Here is a 20,282-nt window from a genome sequence, read left to right on the forward strand (position 1 = left end):
CCATGAAGTGGTGTAAAGCCTTTCTGGTGTAAACCAATATTGTTAGTTGCTCTGGTCACTGAGTGATCACATATTGAGGGATTTACCATGTAAGTTAAGGTGAATAGCATAGTAGTGCCTGGATCTTTATATAAGGCCGGCTACTTATCTCCATTCATTTTTGGCATCATCAGGAATGCTGGTTTACCTCACAGGAAGGCTTTCACAAGAAACTTCTGGAAGGAATTTGTGGTGCTCTCCTTTACTACCGGGACAAAGGAACAAACACTCTCTATTCCTGTCCCCCTGTTACAGTCAGACACATTGAGCTAGCCACTAACCACCCTGTTAGGTTCTGGGAAACACCCTGACAAAACCCAACAAATGATTAAAAGTGAGCTAAAAACAGATGATTAAGATTATCAAGATATGATTGAATCACATAGGCCTAAACGTCTCAATTCATCTTGATCTTTAATTAGGCAACCTCTTTAATATTGGTTATAGTTGTGAATTTAAATGTAATGTGAATATTTAATATCAAACAAACAGTATATAGTTTTACATAACTCTTGCTCTATATTCATATTATTTACTGTGTAAATTACTGTGTATTTCTGAATGTTCTCTGAACGTTCGAAACTTCCAGTTCTTTAAATGTTTTGTGCAAAGTTTTCTGTTAGCAAAAACATTAAAGGAATGTTCCATTTGAAAGTTCTCTGAACATTTTGAAACAACCGGACGGACGGACATTCTATGAACGATGTATAAAAAAAACTAAAATATTTGTGTTTTGAGAACGGTATTAAAACTATGAACAAACGTTCTATTACAGTTACTTTTCACCATAAGCAGAAAATTATGTTACTGTTCAAGTAAATAAGACAGACAAGATCTGGTTTAAGTGCATTTAATATGCAAGATGTCACATTTTCATAAAGCATCCATAGCAACTATACTAATGATGATCTACACTGATGACCAGAGCAAACGGAATAGCCCTTGGTAAATGTTTCCTGCTGCTGACATTTTCTTTACTGAAGCATAGAAATCTCTTAAAAGCGTTTAAAATAAATACCAAGTCGAAACAACAATGTCATTAAACTACAGCAATAGGAAGATCTGAAGATGTTAGATTTGGTGTATAGCTGTTGTTTTCCATTCCGTTGTCACATAGCAGAAGACTGATCTTGGTGTTCTGCCTTTCTATTAGAGTAGTTTTATGTAATTGTATGCACTGAAACTATTGAACAATGTTCACACTGTAAAAAACAACATTTTCTATAACATGTTAATCAGTAGTAGATCATGTAAAGACAGATATCATTTAAATAATGACAAAATAAAGGTATTAAAGGTTCACTAATTTACAGCGAAAATTTACTTTATCTGCTTAAACCAAGGCAAAATTCACAAGCATTAAAATTCAAGCTCCAACCATTCATGTTCTTTCAGTCCCGAACTGAGGAATAGCTACTCCTCATGTTTTTAAGTCTTTGGTCTTGAAATGGTCCCATTTTTATGCCACAGCAAGCATTTATGGATTTATATATACAAAATACTTGAACAAAAAACAAAGTAATGTGCCAAAAAAAAAAAAAAAGAAAGTATGCAAAACAGAAATTAGAAAAAGCACAAACAGTAAAATATATTATGATTATTTACAGATCACACAGTCAGTATAAGCTGAATATCACAGTATGTAAAATCCACACTTTCATAGCTTGCCCTCTCTACAGGGTTATGTGTTCCTCTACTCCAGCTGGGGAGGGTTAACTCAATATGCACTGTAGCGTATAAACATGATCCTGCCTTTCCACACAAGGCAAATCTGGGACACAGGAGGGCTCCATCTCAGCCTCCTATCCCTAGAATTTAGTGCTATTGCTAAAGCTGTCTGACATGATAATGTTTTTGTAGAAGTTGTCCGTGCGAACGGAGCAGTAGCCCTTTACCTTGTCCAAGACCTGGTGCACGGGGAGTATGGACGAGGAAGCCTCTCCGTCGGAAGGGAGGCATTTGGGACCGCTCTGATTGGAGAAACTTTTACCTGCAAATATGCCACAATGGTTGACTGAAGGACTGTGTGAATATACTTCTAAAAGTAGTGAGCAATCCAGTATTGATGCCAAAGTATCCATTCACTCGCATTCAATATGAAGATTAAAACTGGCGCCCAATGCAAACTATTTTCGTACATGTTGGCTGCATCAAAAGAAAGCAGAACTGAGTGTTGTCAATACTTTGACAGTTGGATCATATTAGTTTCCAATTCATTCAACTAATGGTGAGTTATTAATTGTCCATGCCATTCTGTTGATGTTCCATGCCTTTGTGCATTCTTGGGAAAAAACATTCCAATGCACACATGCACCTTCGGTCCCCTTCTTTAACACTTCTGCCAGAACTATATTGCTTGATATATTGATAATGATTCCTTAGCCTCTGTCCTATTATGAGGGCAATCGGGGCTACAGAAAGGTACTGACCTACACAACTAAATACTGAATAACAAAAATTGGAGCACAGATTTGGCATTTCAACAAGAACATATTATGCTCATGTACTATGCTAGAAAAGTCATTTTTTGATGATGATGATGATGAGGTTGTTTAGATAGCCAATTCTAATATACAATATGACAGCAAAGATTATTTCACAATTCACATATTGTGTCATACTAGCGAAATTTAACAAATGAACAAAACAACAGCAACAACAAAAAAATCAGTCAAATAAATCTGTATTCAAATGAACAGTGACAATTTGAGTTGTAATTGGTCTTTGCAACTAGAACTAAGTCCTTCCTCCACCTGATGAGATTTTTACTTCGCTATAATGTGCAAAAATAAAACAGCAAAAAGGGAAAATTAGAAATTTTAAAGGTACACTATGTAACTTTTTTGTTCAAAATTAATACAATTGAATTAATGAGTCAATACATCATCTATCCTACTAAAAAATGTTTTTGTTTTACCCTGATATGGTAAGCCTATTATATGTGTTAATATTTTAGACCTTTTGGGATGGTTTTCATGGGAAACTGCATATATGTGTCACTCGAATGTACTTGTCTTGTCATATCCGTAATTAGAGAAAGGTTGCTCTGTCTACTTTGGGAATGTCATAGGTTAGTTGTCACAACGAGGAGCAGCGAAATCTCAAACCTCCGGAAAATCACTCATTTTAAACAAAACGGGGAGGGGAGTCAAAAAGAGAACGCGACAGAGCGTGTAATAAAACAAGACTCAACATTGGTTTGGCTTTTCAGAGAACTGAGGGATTTGAAATGTTGTAAAAGCGACGCGGAGATGGCGTTTTTATTACTCAAAACGTGAGTACGGTATTTTATTAAACAGATAAATTGCCATATGTAGCTCTCTCACAGAGTTTATTGTATTACATTATCTATTGTGAAGGGTCATTTCATTATGGTTGTTGTAGCGCTGTGCTGTCATTTATTTTCAAGGTAGTTCTGTGTCTATTAATGGGAATAGCTACAGCAACGTCTTCAGCTAGTCAGCTGTCACCTTGCCATCTAAACTGGTTGGATCTCTTAAGCCTAGTAGTGAATGTTTTATGAGCAGTAGATAACAATATTCATCCGCACAGTCACGCAGAGCTGAAGCACAACCATAACAGTTTCGTTTTTAACCGCTAGATGGCCAAAAGTTACATAGTGTACCTTTAATTAAATAGGAAGAAAGAACGGTCAGTTATAAATATTGTTAAGGAAGAATCTATACAGTGTACATTACAATAACTTAAAATACATAATTACACAGAATGAGCTTGTGAAGAATGTATTCTTAGATAAATGATGCAATTTCAGTGTCATAACTCTTGTGTCAGAATTCTTTTCATCTTAGCATGTATGCAAATATAGCAAGTCTATACCTCCTAAATCCTAAATGTCTCATTATTTTCTCAATAAACTCTACTGTGCATAACAGTACAATTACTTGTGCCAAAGTAATGAGCAGTACTAAGTACACAAAGTATAAATCGTATCTATAGTGTTTAAATTACTGATGTTAAGTGCATTATTAGTGCTACACAACAAGTGCATATTATCTATCCCAGGGCTCATCATTAACGCTTGTCCGCTTGTCCAGGACAAGTGTATTTTTTAAATCTCAGCATGACCAGCGTGTAGCGTGATCCTGCTGTGGGCATGAAGTTTTACTGTGTATGGTTTTATATATTTTAGTTTCAGCAGTGCAAGCTGGGTATTTTCTCCTGTGGGGACATTAACACTGCCAAACGAAAAGAAAAAGAACAAAACAATGGAGACAAATCAAAACAGGCAACCGTGAGAAAAATTAGTGTCAAACAGAGTGCAAATGACATTCAGAACTCCTAAAAGACACTAAAGCTTGTCAATGTCTACTGAAAGGTTGGGTAAGAGTCAAGTCTATAACTGCTTTATAATAATTTTTCAGCATTGACGTGTTTCCTTGAATTGCACCACTGTGCTAGTAACTTTATAAGCTATACTAATGACAATGGCAACCAACAGCAGTGTGCTTTCAAGTTCTTGAATGTCACTCCACAATTTGGATTCAATCCAACAGACAACTATTCCATCATAAAACATCACAGTAGATGCCTAACGTTTTTAAAAATGTAATGTCATATGAAGGACTGTTTTGGAGGGCCAAAAATAAGCATTTATGTGTTAGGAGTGAGTTAGACTAGGAATTATGTCTGGGGCCGCTGGATTGAATTCAGTCATTCCCAACAGGGGAAGCTGATCACATGAATAGAGAGAAGCAGTGTGAACTCAAACTGGCTTGTGTGGTTTTACCTCAGGAAGTCTCTCCATGGCATTATTGCAGGGTACTATCTATACCACAAACATAAATACAGACACACACACCACTGAGTCCAGGCATACAGTCACACAAAAAGCAACACAGTAGAGCAAAGCACAAAATAACACAAGGCTTGAAGGGCAAATAGTCAACTATTACACATCTTGGCAATATATTACTGAGAGCATGCCAACAAAACATGTTTAAGCCCTTTTTTTGAAATTAAATACCAGTTTTATTTAATCTTTCTGGAACACCAACTGTGGCCAAAGCAATCCACATCATGATTTTTATGCTCACCTGCATTACTGTGCCTGGCAAAGGGGTTTAGTGTGGCTTTGGCTTTAGACGTCCAGTTGGCTGTAGTGGAGCCAAAGGAACTGGAGGAGAGGGACTTTCCCAGGTTATCAGAACTCACTTTCTTGGTGTTATTAGTGGCAGTCTTGCTCCAGTCTGCAAAATATGGTTTAATGTTATCTATAACTACTAGTTAACTTTCATCACAAAGGTGTATCCCATGCATAAAGACACATCATAAGAAAAGACTTAAGTTAAATCTGGCAAATCCTTCATTATAAATACAGGACTGGCCTGGGACTGGCATTCGGCGCTGTTTAACTACACATCTTATTTGATCAGATTTAATTGGAAATAAAGTCCAGCTAAGTTCTCTCTGGTCCTACATTTTATTAATAATAGTTCTGCGAAAGAAGGTCCAAAAAGCTGGGCTTTAGAGAAACACACATTCTAAGTACAACTAAACTCTCAGGATTCAGCACCAAAAGATGTAGTCACAGAACAGGCAATATCCAAAAAGCCTAGGAGAAAAAAAGTTTAAGAATCACTGGGCAATAATGCATGTGTTTAAAAAGTTACAATTGCAATGTGCCAAGAATGCAACAGAAGAGGTACACAACTTCCAGCATTCAAACAGATAATTTTAACTAATAAATAGGCCTAGTTATGTGATTTTTCCACGCATTTTTATTAAATATATGAATCTCCCTCGGTATAGGATTCTGACACATAGTAGCTGACAAAAACTCCTGACAAAAAAGAAATATATATATATATATATATATATATATATATATATATATATATATATATATATATATATCATAGTACTAACTGAATTTACCTGAATTATCTGCCAAGCGGAACTTTCCACAGCACAAATATCTCCTCCATTGCTTTTGTACATTTTCTTTCAGGGCACAGTGGAACACAAATATGAATAATCCTGTTGAAAACGAATAGATGAATGAATTAAATAAACAATGCTTCGTAATCTTTACAAACTGTAAGCTATTTTCAAGCTATTCCACACTAAAATACCAAAGCGACACCTAGCGGACCACATAAAAAACTACACATTTAAATACAGTTTTACCAACCAGCCGAAATAGCTCAGTTGGGAGAGCGTTAGACTGAAGATCTAAAGGTCCCTGGTTCGATCCCGGGTTTCGGCAGAGTTTAATTGGTTAGAATAACTTTTTAATGTCAATAATAGAATATTAAGATATACATTTGAGGTAATTGTAAACATTAGCGTTTTAATTTTAATATAAAAAAGTAAACATACAAAATCATAAATTTTTTTTAGATAGAAATATCTTGACAGGATATTTTAAAGGTGTCTATTTACTACAACAACAATTTTAATATTATAGAAATGTCAAATAAACAATAATATGTTTATTTAATAAATAAACTAGCCATTAAATTCAAAAAGAGTTTTGGGGTTCTAAATGTTTTAAAAGGTTATAAAATAGGGGTGTAAATCGGACAGTTCATCACAATACGATACGATATCGATTCTCTCAGCCAGCGATATGACATTTGCCGATACCTCAAAAAATTCTGCGATACGATTCAATTCAGGGCTATATCGATTGATTTATTGATATTTACATATTATGTGCCAAGTTTACACAACCAGTTACGTTTTTATTAACTCACAAATATTTTTATTAAACCAAAATATATAACATGAATGTTTAATTAAACTCTTTGAAAATTGCACACCCTCTCCCAATTGAACGTTTACAACAGAATAGTTAATTTGCAAAAAAAGATAACTCTTGTTCTTGTTCATTTTCATAAATCATGACTTTTTTATTGTGCATCCCAAGTAATATCAATCAAACTGCAACTGGGTTGTTTTGATTAAGTAATAATAACTCAAAAAATACAGGTAACTTACAAAATTAAAGTTAATTGAAAGTATGTGTTTTATATATTAAAAGTTAGTTTTTTAGCAAAAAAGAAAACTCCAACAATTGTTTTTTTTTTGGGGGGCGGGGCGGCGAAAAGCAGACAACTTCACATTTCAAACCAAGTAATTGCTATGATACATAATAAAACACTCGGTTAATCTTTTTAATGTTAATCTCCTCAGCTGACATAGACGCCTGACCAGCTTTGTTGTTGTGATTACGCGCAATAGAGAGTTTGCACCTACGTCATGATTTGGTCAGTTACCCGATGCGCGGCCATATTGGAGATACTCAGATGTAAACAACAACATGGATTGCACTGTTTATGCACTATTACAAATGCAAACTCCTCCATCAACGCAAAGTCATTGCCATATTGCCAAAGAGCTGCATGAACACACAACTCGGATCTGAACAGTTGCGATACACAGTGTGGACATCATTTTAGATCAGATTCCAATCGGATACAAAGATAATTGGATTTGGACTGACAGTGTGAATGTAGCTATAGTTAACTACTTTACCTCAACATTTTAGCCAGTCAACGCTTCATTAACACGTGTGGCTGATGCTGTGCCTCTCTCAACCACAAAAGCCTTCTTTCATCCGTTTCTTGCACTCTTCTCTTTAACTTTTGTCAGTCTATAGACCTCGAAATGTTTTTTCCCGGTGCGACCGATTAGTAAAGACCAAAACACGACCATTTTTCAACAGCAATAATCAGCTAAAAATGCAAATCCGTTCAGTTCAGTGGCATTGTTTACATTCAGTGCCTCCAAAATGGCCGACTTCCGGATTGATGACGTGTAGTGAAAACCCTCTATACTGGGAGCTTTTCCCTCACCACTAATGTGCAGCTTTAGCAAGGTTCGGCTATACATTTATTTTCCTTTTACGTCCCGAAGAAGATATCACGGGTTCATCAAGTTCGTCGAAATTATCCATCCTCGATCACTTTAAGTCAGCTACGACGAAACTTCTCTCAGCTAGCGCATCTTTTCTAAGTGACTAGCAGCCTTGTCACCTGACCTGAATACTGCACGCTGATTCACTAAAACGGTCTTATCGGGTTGTGTTCACAAACTACAAGGGTGCATGTCATTTCTGCTGTAAAACATGAACTTGCGATGCCTTGACAGTGGACAATATCGGATTTTGTGACAAAGCGTGTTTAGGGTTCAGTCAATCTTGTCAGGCGTCTATTTCAGCTGAGAAAATTAATGTTAAAGACACACCGGCAGACAGTCTGGCGAGTAAACGAAAATGTGCGCTTTGGCAGAAATGCGTAAAAGGACGTTATGTGAGGATGTGGAGAGTGTAAAAATAAAGGTAGCGTATATCATAGGGCTGGGCGATAAATCGATTTGATCGATTAACTCGATTGTGTAGTTGACGTCGACTTGTTTGAATGAAAATCTATTTTCTCTTTAACATCCACCGACGCTCCCCTCTGGGCTCCCATAGTTCCAAACGGGCTTAGCGTTTGCCATACAGATACACAAACAATGACAAATGAACAAGACCGCCGCAGCACAAGCACCTATGACAAGTGCAACGCCAAAAACACAAACTGAATCCGCAGGGCTGCCAACTCTCACGAATCCGTCACTTTACACGCTCTCACGCCACACATCCATTTTCTCAAGCCCCGTTCACACTACAAGCGACAAAGTGACCCTATACCACTCATTTCAAATGGGGAGCGGGCGATTTTTGGCGACACGCACGACAGGGACCGTTGGCGACCGGATGGGGCATGTCTAGTGACGCAACAAAGTTGAGATCTGTTTAACTTTATGCAAATGAGGAGCAACTTTCAGGAGCGACAACCAATAGGAGTGGAGCGGCAAGAAAACTGATTTGCTGTCATTCATAAAGGCAACCAGTAGTGGGAACGCCCACTATCGACCTCATCGCCAGCCACTGGTGACATGCAGCGACAAAGTCGCTTGTAGTGTGAACGGGGCTTCACGCAGAGAGAAATCGCGAAGCAAAGAGGACACTGACACCAACAGACAAGACAGAGAGGTTACTATTGATATGAAACAAATTCTCAGCTCTCAGATTCAGTCAATTTAATTACAAAATTAAAACTATAAACACCGTTTTGGCGCTTGTGAATGTGACGTGACAGAGTTCAAGCGGCGCGTGAACCGATCATTTGTTACTCTTTACTACTAGTTAAGACTAAATAAACACGAATGATCAATAGGTAATTTGAAAGATACAGTTCAACTTACCGAATAGTAATACAATCGATCGATCAGTGTTTTTCAACTGCGGAAAGAGGTCCATAAAACAGCAGGAGAATAATGTCACGTAACGTTACATTTACCTCAGGAAAGCCATTTATTGAACATAGCACGTTAGTTGGACTTAAAAAAATTGCTATAGTGGGGAGTATTTTGCTAAATATGATAACTATATTATATAATTATTATATTTTTATCAATATCATTAAAATATTGAAAGTTGTTATTATAAAAAACGCATTATATTTAATTTGAGATGTTATTTTGAACCTTTTATAATAATACCAGCTGACAGTGCTCTGTATGTTTACAGCATTAGGTGAGATATTTTTTTTTTTGGAGAAAAATTAACATAACACATTAACGCATCTACTGTACCTAATATTTATCCAAAGGAATCGATAATGAATCAAGATCAGAATGAAATCACAAAAATTGAAATTGTGAAATTTGTGTCAAGCAATAATAAAAACAGAAGCATACCAGTTTATTATACCATGTAAACATTGTGTTGTCACTAAACTTAATAACATTCTGTTTAGTTAACAAATGTTTTTACAATAACAATACACTTATTGTGATGCAAGTTAAAAAAAAAGTATTTTATTTTTTTTTACACCCCCCCCCCCCCCCAATCTCAATCTACCCATTTTATGTTATGTTACGTTATGTTACATTTTCACTGTTTACAAAGGCAGGGCCTGCCATCTTGTCTTTTTGGCTTGTTGTTTCTGATTGCACTTTAACCCCAAGGGGGAAATCCAGATCAAATCCCATAAGGGAAAATCAAAACAAAATAAAGTTAGCTAAGACTTGTTTTGAACAATTTCTTTGTCATCTGCAGATTGATTTTAAGTAGAAAAAAAAAATCGATTTAAATCGTAAATCTGAGATTTTTTTTTTAGGCCATATGCCCCAGCCTTAGTATATCGTTATTTTACGCGTGACATCGATGCACGTATCGTTTGTATAAATAGGAAACATGTCAAAACATGAAAGATATGATGCACAGCATCAAGTGATTCCATGGGGTGTTTAAATGTACAGGATAATGAAAATGGTGTAAGTATAAACCAACCTTGTAGGGAGTTGAAAATGGAGAAGAGGTACATGAAGGCCAGGCTGACCGGACCCCAGGCGAAGAAAGCAAAGCCCCAGGTCATGCCCAGCAAGAACGTCAGGCTGACCACACTTCGCATGTTACGTAAGATCTCCTCTCGGAGTGTTCGGTTGCTGCGCTTGCCATTGCGCCCGCAGATCTGGATCATGACCACGATGAACATGGCAACATTCATCAGGAAGATCATGGAAAAGTAGCCCACGCACGTCACATAGAATACCACTGGATTATGAATCCAACAGCTACAGAAAGAAAGACCGGGAAAACCAACAGAATAAGACAGACCATTCCAACAGAAATATTTTTTTTATCAAGAATGTGAACCACACAGATCTGTTGCTTCCAACCTTCACATATGACATTAGAAAATGGCCAGTTTGAATATCTTGGGCCAAACTTACAATTCTGATGTGCCCTGTCCATTCTCTCCTTTTCCATAATAGTTTTTTCCATAAGAATCTTTGCTCACAGCCAACACAATTCCAACAATTGCTGCAGGGACACCTGAAAACACAGTCAGATCTTCTCACTGCTTAATATGTATAACGCTCCTTCTCAGTGTTCTCATGTTATACTGAACATTGGCAAACAGATAGCAAAAAGTTTATGACGGGAAGAATTCTTGATGTAGAACTTACCCCATCCCACAATGCAAAACTTCAGGATGTATCGCCGTATGTAGGTGTTGAAGACCTTGACCAGGGCAATATACATGTGGATGGACTCTAAGCCCATCCAGGTGAAGGAAGTGAGAAGAAAAAAGTGCAGGAAAACAGCCACTGCCACACACAATCCCTCAATGTCGTATGAAGCCAACCAGCCATCCAGAAGAAACACCATGTTGAGGAAGAGCAGTGACGTGCTGAGATTCATCAGGATCTTGGAAGGATAGTCTCGCCGCAGCTTCCTACAGATTAAATTCAAAGAAAACAATGAGTCTTTGCAATTCCGTTGCACCTTTAGCCATATACACTACCGTTTCAAAAGTTTGGGGTCTAAAGATTTGTTAAAGTCTCTTATGCACACCAAGGCTATACATTTAATTGATCAAAAATACAGTAAAAGGAACAATATTCTGAAATATTATTGCGATTCAAAATAACTGTAATCTTTTTTAATTATATTATATTAAATATAATATATTATGTAGAAAATTTAATTTATTCCTGTGATGGCAAAGCTTGATTTCCAGCATCATTACTCTAGTCTTCAGTGTCATTCTTTAGAAATCATTCTAATATGCTGATTTGGTGCTTCAGAAACACTTCTTATTATCTATAATGTTGAAAACATTTGAGTTGCTTTTTTTTTTTTTTGGAAAGAGTGATACCTTTTATTTGATAGCATTTATTTGAGGTATATTTTTTTTGTAACAATGTAAACGTCTTTACTGTCACTTTTGATCAATTTAATACTTCCTTACTTAATAAAATAATATTTAAAATAATATATATTTTAAATCAGAATAATTTCTGCAAATACTAGTAACAAGCAGTCTAATTTTATGCTACATTATTAGGGCTGGAAGAGGAGAGTGTAGCCTAAACTGTGTAAAACACAATCCTGGATATTGTGCAGAGCTGATGAAGACATTTGAGAAAACATTGGAAAGCCAAATGTAAGACTTCCCAATGTGTTCACATACAGTAGATGAGTCGTTAAAAACACGCTGTTTAAAAGTCAAACGCTGCTCACTCAAAAGCGATGTATGTGAGCACTGTTGCTGCTGAAAAAATGGCTGAGATCCCACAGCCGATGTAGGTAATAAAGGTAAGAACCCTGTTGTTCTTCTCATCTATCTGCGCAGAAGCTCCAGAGATATCCTAAAAGACAAAAGCGAGACAAATTTAATCAATAATGACTTTCATCAGAGATGTATGCGTCTCAGTGTTTAATTATGCTGAAATATGAAAAACACATCCATAGATATAAGGGATGCAAGTTTTACATAAGGAAATTAAAGGAATAGTTCCCGACGTATGACGTAGGCATAGCGTAAGCTTAGGTGAGAGTTGACGAACGCTGAAGCATAGATAATAGAGCAAAACAAAACGTTGGCCATGAATTAGAAGTCTAAAATGTGTAATTTTAAAGAAAAATACAGGATGATTTCGATATAAGAGAAGAGGAACTCGACTCTCTCGTGAACACGCGTATGACCATTGCCGGAAGCCAGTGATTATAGTTTATAAAGTTTTAAATAGGGATATTTTTCATATAAAAACACATCGCTTCACTTCAGAAGGCATTTATTAACCCACTGGTTAATATGGCGCTTATTGGAGCTTTAAAAACTCTGACACCATTTAATGCCATTACAAAGTTGGGAAGAGCCAGGATATGATTTAATATAACTTTGTGTTAGGCTGAAAGAAGAAAGTCATAAACATCAGGATGGCTTGAGGGTGAGCAAACTATGGGACAATTTTAATTTTTGGGTGGACTATTCCTTTAAAGTACAAAAAACCTTAACTTTTGATCATAAAATGCATAAATCATGACTAGCTGTGAATAAAGAATTTCTACAATGTCATTGATAATGTTTGCATAATGCTTCATTCACACGACTGCCATATATGGTATACAAGCATAATATAAAGTACACCTTTAATATTACATGCGTATAGAGCCAAACTACAGTGGAGATCCCTGATTAATTATTTGCCAAGTATTTGGCCCAGTCAGTTTCAGGTGTGGTTAGCCACTTTGAATGACACATCGATGTTGTTTCAGTCTGTCAAATTGGCTTAATACAAGAAACCACTCTATTGGGTCATTTTGCTGCCAATCCCACAAATCTCACCATTAGAATGCCAAAGTGTGTGAGGTGATTACACAAGCAGACGGTCCTGTTGCTGTTGGACTCCGGACTGACCTCACAGCCTTCACTATTCCAGCCCCCTGTGTGATCTAATGGAGACAAATAGGTATTATACATTTACTGTAAGTCTACATGAACAGCTTCCTATGGGACTATTTATAAATTATTTTACCCTCACTTTGAAGGTTGAAATCCCAAAACACACAAAGAGGCTTTGGTTCTCTCTGGAGGACAGACAGACACGTTAAGAGTGTTAGACACAATTGTTCTAGTTAGCTTGGACAAATATTTTATTTGGAAGAAAATTACTGCTTTGAAATTTAATTGACGGGAAGGTTAAATTAATAAAACTAATAGTTACTGTAATTACTCATAGAAAAATCGACAAAATCCTAGTTTCTGCAAAAATGCCAATAAACAATACAATAAATTTTGGTGTTAGCCAGCCCTACTGACCTGGTATTCTAAATGTGCAATCTCGATCTTGACGGGATCCTGCAAGTTTTTGATTGTGAAGTTGCCAACACTGCTAGCCACCACATAGCTGTTCAAGGACTTGCCATTACTTTGCTGATCCTGAAAAGAAATGTAACAGAATGTTTTAGGGCGAGTCAGATACAAAAAATTACACCTCGATATATATATCAGTTTTGTAAGTATGGACAGAGTATATCACTTTTGTTAGCTATTAGTAAGTGATAAATGTTGCATTCAGATAAGGAACATTTCATTAGATATACAGTATATGTTAATCAAGTTAATGACATAGCGTTTTAAAAGGTTTTGAAATAAGTATCTTATGCTCACCAAGGCTGCATTTATTTGATCAAAAATACAGTAAGACTAATATTATTGCAAAATAAAATAACTGTATTTTAAAATGTAATTTAATCCTGTGATGGCAAAGCTGAATTTTCAGAGGCTAATACTCCATTCTTCAGTGCTCATTTTTTCAGGATACTTTGATGAACAGAAAGTTCAAAAGAACAGCATTTATCTAAAAATAGACATTACTGTCATTTTTGACAAATTTAATGCGTCCTTGCTGAATAAACCCCAAACTAGTTTTAAAGGTAGTGTATGTTACGAAATTTAATGCAGATTTTATTCTGAGGAGTTAGTTTACTCAGCACTGAGAGAAAATGTCCAAATATTCATTACCGTACCATTAATGATCCAAAGTGCTATTGACAGAAATATCAATAAGAATTGTCAATATTACAAAGTTCTTCATCCCTTTAAATAAAGCCTTTCTTAAATATGTGAATGGGCTATAGAATACCACAAACACTTTTTCACCAGAAAAATGTACAGTACAACGATAGAAAAAAAAGAGCTAATTTGGTTCATGCTCACCTGAAAGAGCCCTGTCCTGGTGAAGAACATAAAGTTTATTCTGGACACTCTCTCCATTTGTGAATTACTCAGGTTGTGCAGCAGTGTTGCAGGAAGAGTGACCACAGCCAAAGCGTTCTGGGCCTCTGACTCAAAATCAATCTGTGGAGAAAAACGTACTCATCGCATGTCTGCATAATAATATTAGTCAAAAATGTTTAATAAACGGACATGCAAACAACAGGGGATCTGCTCATGAGTAACAAACATGTAGATATCTTGTGCTACTAAACCATGAAATCTCCAGGTTGTGTTATCCCAAAACAGTATTCTTAACAGCTACAATGTATGTAATTGCATTTGAAAAGGTTACTGCACCATCCGCCAGAATAAAAAAGTAATTAATTAATTGCAGGATCTCAAGTAAAAAATAGATTGAACAGGCATCTGTTTGTAAACCTAATATGCAGTGTAAATGGGGCCTTCCGGCGATAATATAAACTTTTGTTTGGCTAATTTGTAGTTTTAATTCTTTAAAGTTTAAATCCCTTAAACAGTTTCAGTGAACCTCAACTATGTACATACTGTACAAAATGGCACAAAAAAGCAACGATTTAAAGCTGCGAGCATGCTAAAAATAAACAGAATCCACTTAAATACTTGCAAAAATATACATTCTGACACTCATGCACTGAAAGGAGAGAAAATGTGTCATTTTCTGAGTCACTCTCAGGCTCTACAATAATGTTGCTTTTTCCTCCCACAACTTTCCAGGAATTGTTGGCTCTTAATCAATGGGTGCAACCTCTGGGCATGGTCCCTAAACGTCACCTCTCATTACACTGCTTTAACTGCTAAAGATTACTTTAAAACTTTACTGCTAAAATATCTGGGCAGCAAAAAGTACAGCACAAATGTTTGGGCAGCCCACTGTAGGAAGTCTTAAGCAGATTTTACGTGCAGTACATATTAAAATATACACGCACTACCAGATATAGACCACCATCAAGCATAAACAAACTCATATAATTACATACAGTAAAGACTTAAAAAATGTCAAATCTAATGACATGTAACACCTGAAGCAGAGAGGTGCCATAACATTTACCTGAGGGTCCGTCGTGTTTGTCGCTATAAACGCACTGAAAGTGGTCCCATTAAAATTGCTGGTGTTAAGGGCAGAAACTCCTACTGCCAGATATTTGGATGTGATGGTCAGTGATTGTCCATCAAACTCAATCTTCTGCACCAGTTCATCCACTGCTTTGAGAGCTCTAAACCAAGACACATGACGATATAATAAGAAGAGGAACAGATGATAAGATTAAAAACTTCTGGAAATCTGGAATAGTGAAACAAATATATTCTTAGATCCAGTAAATAATGCTGAGAAATAAACAAAGAATCCCTAGCATCTTAAACTTTATCTGTGCCAATTTTCTATTACAATATACACTGATGTTTTAAATCACACCAACACCAACAAGCAAAGCAAGTCATTTGAATTAAGACAAATGCTCTGAAATGCTCTCAAATGACATGTAGACATGCAAACGAAGAATGTGATATAGCAACCATTTAAAACCATAAAACCGTTAACCGTAGGGACTTGTTTGCATAGAAGTTCATACAGTGAAATAAATCTTAGACTGACTTAATCTAAATAGGCAGTTGTTACAATGACGCCGGATTTTAAGTCATGACAACTGGAAATTTGATGTTTAGTTAAGATATTTAACTAAATGTGTTCAATTACAAAAATTCATGCAAATTGTTGCCTTCATTTTTAAGTGCAACAAACATTTCTACAGTGTAGGTAAGAGCACATACGTCTCTGAGTTGCCCTTTTGAGCGGCATCTGAGCTGACCATGACATTGGAGATGATAGTGACCACAGTGCTGGCCAGGGTGGCATTGATTTTGGCTATGTTCACAAGCTCTTTCAACTTGGAGACAATCTGTGTCACCTCCTCTATAGAGAGCTCATTATTGGTGATGTCAGCGAGCTGCACGGCCACTTCCATTGCATTCTCTGTTGAATTAACAGTAAGAGTTATTAAAGCTAGCTTTGATTCCAGAGTACTGTCTGCATTATTGATCAGAACCTACCTTGTGAAATGAAAATGCTTGTTATATTAGTGCAGTTGCCACGGTCGGGGAGGCCCCAAAATGATGTATAATTATACTGGCTAATCATGCTAAAGAGCAGAAAGAACAAATGCAAAATATTTAATTGACTTTTCTAACAAACCTACTAAAACATGATTGCTGGTTGTAACTGCGCATTAATAAGTAGGTTATACATATTTGCATCTAGATCAGAAGGTATAATTGTCTACTCACCAAGTCCTGGATGCATTTTGCTCTTTGTAAGGGAAGCAGGGGATATACTGGGTGACTGTGGGTCTGCTCTCTGGCCATCTGTAGTGGAATGGGAACTCCTCTGGCTGGCAGTTTTCTGAAGCAAAGCAACCAAACAGGTACAGGATTAAAAGGACTCAATTACAAAGCGTTCTTTAAAGAGGAGCCACATCACATCACAGACTCGAGAGAACTCCAACTCCTGCGAGCACTTCAGACGAAGCAAACTCTGAATCAACATGCACCTATGCTGAATTTTCTATATCATTTTGTTAACAACATGTATTCATTACTTCAATGAGCCTTAAATTAATACATTGTTCGCTAACTGCATGATTTGTATATATGCAATTAGCTAATGTACATGATGTACATTTCTGTAATACATTACTTGGACAGAGTCACCTCTGGCAACAGATCACTCTAAATTGTAATGTAGATACATGCATTTTCTGTAAAGCTGCTTTGAAACGATAAAAAAAATGTGAAAAGCGCTATACAAATAAATGTGAATTGAATCTTCTGAAACTTTTCCACCCTATGTGCTTCCTTAAAGGTGCAATCAGTACTTTTTTCTCATTAAAAGGTTTTACTCCTAAGTGAATGAATGCCATAATGATAGGAATACCATATCAGCCATATTTTAGGAGATCTTAATGATAATGTTTTTTTTTAGCAATATGCAAATGCTTAGTCACATGCTACTGAATTAATAACAGAAAACACTAAGGAGCATGCCATACCCATTAAATTCACAATCATACTGTCCAATATCAAGCCATTTCCGATTGCAGGGGCACTTCTCAGCCTGTTCTCAATCTCTGCCTCTGTCAGACTTGCATCAGTTGTATTCTTATACACCAGCAGGACCATGTAGGTTTGTCTAAGTAGAATGCAATATCATAAAACAATTTTAGACATAAAAAAACTGTAAACACAAGAGTATGAAACATGGTCACCATTACATTAGTAAAAAAGACATAAAAATAGATATGAACGTTGAAATGTTTTACCGTATCGTTGCGGCCCTTGAGAGAACAGTGACAGGTTGGAGACTGAAAAGGGGATGAGAGTAAGATTGCTAACAGTTACGTTAGATAAAAAACAGAGATGTTCATTTTCAAGTAAAAAAGAACCCTACCTGACACTATTAACATAAACTCTGTAGATCCAGTTCTGAAACGTTTGATTAAGCTGTAAAAATTACAGAAATGTATTAGAAAGCAGCAACATGTTTAGAAAGAGATATAATTGAGAGCTAATGCAGAAGAGGAAAACACGTTATATTGGTGCAATCAGCAAACCATGTTTTTCAGAATTCATAATATTATCATAATATCCATTAATAGAGACTTAAAATGTATTAAAAAGTGAAACAAAACAAATATATATATATACCCATTGAGATATTATCATCTTAACATCCCTGGGGGTGTTCGGTTGTTCATCGATAACCACAAGGGATATTCTGTAGAAAATTTCCTCTGTAAAAGGAGAATAAGCTATTCTTAATCAATCAAAACACAATTTATTCATTCACCTTTTTTTCTGTTGCATAGCAGTAGATTCAAAAAGTCTTGGAAGTGAGTAATGAGAAATGTTGAACAAATGTGGTCCCAAGACCACTTTTTATATCAAATCTATCCAAAGTGTCGTAAAAATAGAAAAAAATTAGTATAGATGATTTTGCAGTAAAAAAAAATCCTGGATCATCAAGCCATGTATTTTCAGATCTACTGCTATGCTGCACTTCCATCACAAGATGGCTCTCATGTATCTTGAGTTGTTAGTGCTGGACTACTTTATAATGCATAACTACACCATGCTAAGACTTTCTTAGGAGACTCCATATATAATAAAATAATAATAGAAAATTATTTCCACAAATTGAAAATGTGAGAGTTTCCTAAGATAGCACACTTCTCTAATAAAACCATCAGAGTGCAAATTCTTCTTGAAAGTAAAGCTGAACTGTCCAATGTAAAAATTAATTAAATAGGTAGTCTCCTAAGAAGGAAGAATGATACAAATGTCGATAATTACAAGAGACCTATGCACTCAATTTGAGTGAGCGAGTAACAGCCAGTACACGAAGAGCACTGAAACTCAATGATTGTCAGAACTGGCTATGGTTAATATCTTACTACTTCTAGTAAATCACATGGAATCAAAAATGAAAATTTGCACACCGAGAAGACAGAGTGATTTTTCCCCCTCAATTGAACAACCCATCATTCTACGATCACTTGCTCAGAAAGTCAGGATTCAGCAATAAAAGAAGCTATCTTTCTTTCTAAGTTCTAGATTGTTATTAGAAAACATACTGTTCTCGGTTGAAAGTCCACACAGACATGTAAAATGAAAGGGAGCTTTACATGGACATGGGGCCAGTTCTGTAGTAGTCCCATTGGTGGCACCAGTGTGCATAGAACCAAAACCTGCGCTGACTCCTTTCGTCGGGGTGTCGATTGTGCCATTCGTGGGGACAAAAGACTGGTCGTCAATAGCTGGAGACGGATGCGTCTCGCTATCTGTGGTGGCGGGCTGAACAACGAGCACATTGTGGTTGTGGCTGGAGGGGTTTGCTGATTCATTCTTGGCCCAAAATGGCTGCTTTGTTGTTGAGGAGTGAACATGTTTAGTGTCCAGCAGGTCTTGACTGTAGCTGCTTGAGATGTCCATTGATTTGGAGGGTTGAAGGACTGGAATGGAGGCACTTGATTCAAGTTCAGATGGCATGCTGCTTGTAAATTTGGAGAATTGATGAAAAGCAGGGTTTGGTCGGGTAAGAGATGACAGATCTGCATTGGTCATAGTCATTTGCAAAGGAGGAGGAGTGTGTGGCAAGTTCACTGACAATGATTCAAATGTGTGTATATCTGTTCTAAACAACTCATAGGCTGAAATAGTGTTTGAATGGTTCACAATCTGCTTAGTGGTCATGTTTGCGGAGTTACTATGTGAACCAATAGAGTCATTTGTGATGTTTTGGTTAAATGACTTAGAGACCTCTGACAAATTTAGAGAAGAAGTTGTATTAAGAGACCATGTGGTAGTGGTGGCTTCAACATGTGTGTGGGTTGGACTGCTTATTCGACTATATGCACCAGAAATGAAAAATCCATCCTGATAAATCTCTCCTTCAGACTGAGAAGGAAGGACATCAGCAGGCTTTATGAAGTTAGAAATGTCCATTGTCTCTGATTGATATATGAATTTGGTTTCATAAGGTAAGGCCTCATCTGGTCCAATTTTACTTATCAAATTGAACAAAAGGGAGGGAAATATTTCAGTTGATGAAATTTGGGAACTCTCCCCGGAATAGCCCAACCATGCTGAAGTGACCATGCCCTGTTCTGAGCCAGAATCTAAAATATTTTT

At 36.5% G+C, this 20,282-nt stretch overlaps 1 protein-coding gene and 1 non-coding gene across 33 annotated transcripts in view; one reads left to right on the top strand and one right to left on the bottom strand.

Moving 5' to 3' along the window:
• Positions 1-875: 875 nt before the first annotated feature.
• Positions 876-20,282, bottom strand: part of adgrg6 (adhesion G protein-coupled receptor G6) — a 46,409-nt gene continuing 27,002 nt past the window's right edge. For 9 of the 32 annotated variants that reach the window (XM_077220127.1, XM_077220146.1, XM_077220144.1 and 6 more), the window contains 20 exons: positions 18,300-18,385; positions 18,043-18,095; positions 17,915-17,956; positions 17,645-17,784; positions 16,884-16,998; positions 16,650-16,738; positions 16,371-16,572; positions 15,649-15,814; positions 14,562-14,702; positions 14,372-14,389; positions 13,662-13,781; positions 13,378-13,429; positions 13,188-13,294; positions 12,080-12,207; positions 11,023-11,291; positions 10,786-10,888; positions 10,343-10,626; positions 5,935-6,036; positions 5,094-5,246; positions 876-2,029 (listed from right to left, as the gene is read on the bottom strand). In XM_077220127.1, the coding sequence (XP_077076242.1) occupies positions 1,848-2,029; positions 5,094-5,246; positions 5,935-6,036; positions 10,343-10,626; positions 10,786-10,888; positions 11,023-11,291; positions 12,080-12,207; positions 13,188-13,294; positions 13,378-13,429; positions 13,662-13,781; positions 14,372-14,389; positions 14,562-14,702; positions 15,649-15,814; positions 16,371-16,572; positions 16,650-16,738; positions 16,884-16,998; positions 17,645-17,784; positions 17,915-17,956; positions 18,043-18,095; positions 18,300-18,385 (2,552 nt within the window). In that variant the 3' untranslated portion in view covers positions 876-1,847. Of the gene's footprint in view, positions 4,236-4,786; positions 4,826-5,093; positions 5,247-5,934; positions 6,037-10,342; positions 10,627-10,785; positions 10,889-11,022; positions 11,292-12,079; positions 12,208-13,187; positions 13,295-13,377; positions 13,430-13,661; positions 13,782-14,371; positions 14,390-14,561; positions 14,703-15,648; positions 15,815-16,370; positions 16,573-16,649; positions 16,739-16,883; positions 16,999-17,644; positions 17,785-17,914; positions 17,957-18,042; positions 18,096-18,299; positions 18,386-20,282 lie in introns of all 32 variants that reach the window. The other 23 variants (XM_077220133.1, XM_077220137.1, XM_077220152.1 and 20 more) reach the window with 8 other exon arrangements.
• trnaf-gaa (transfer RNA phenylalanine (anticodon GAA)) lies at positions 6,193-6,265 on the top strand. The gene has a single exon. It is a non-coding gene; the product is annotated as a tRNA-Phe (tRNA).

Source organism: Siphateles boraxobius, unplaced genomic scaffold (assembly GCF_051911475.1).
Source record: "Siphateles boraxobius isolate OS27281-9 unplaced genomic scaffold, OSU_SipBor_1 8, whole genome shotgun sequence".
Classification (NCBI taxonomy): domain Eukaryota; kingdom Metazoa; phylum Chordata; class Actinopteri; order Cypriniformes; family Leuciscidae; genus Siphateles; species Siphateles boraxobius.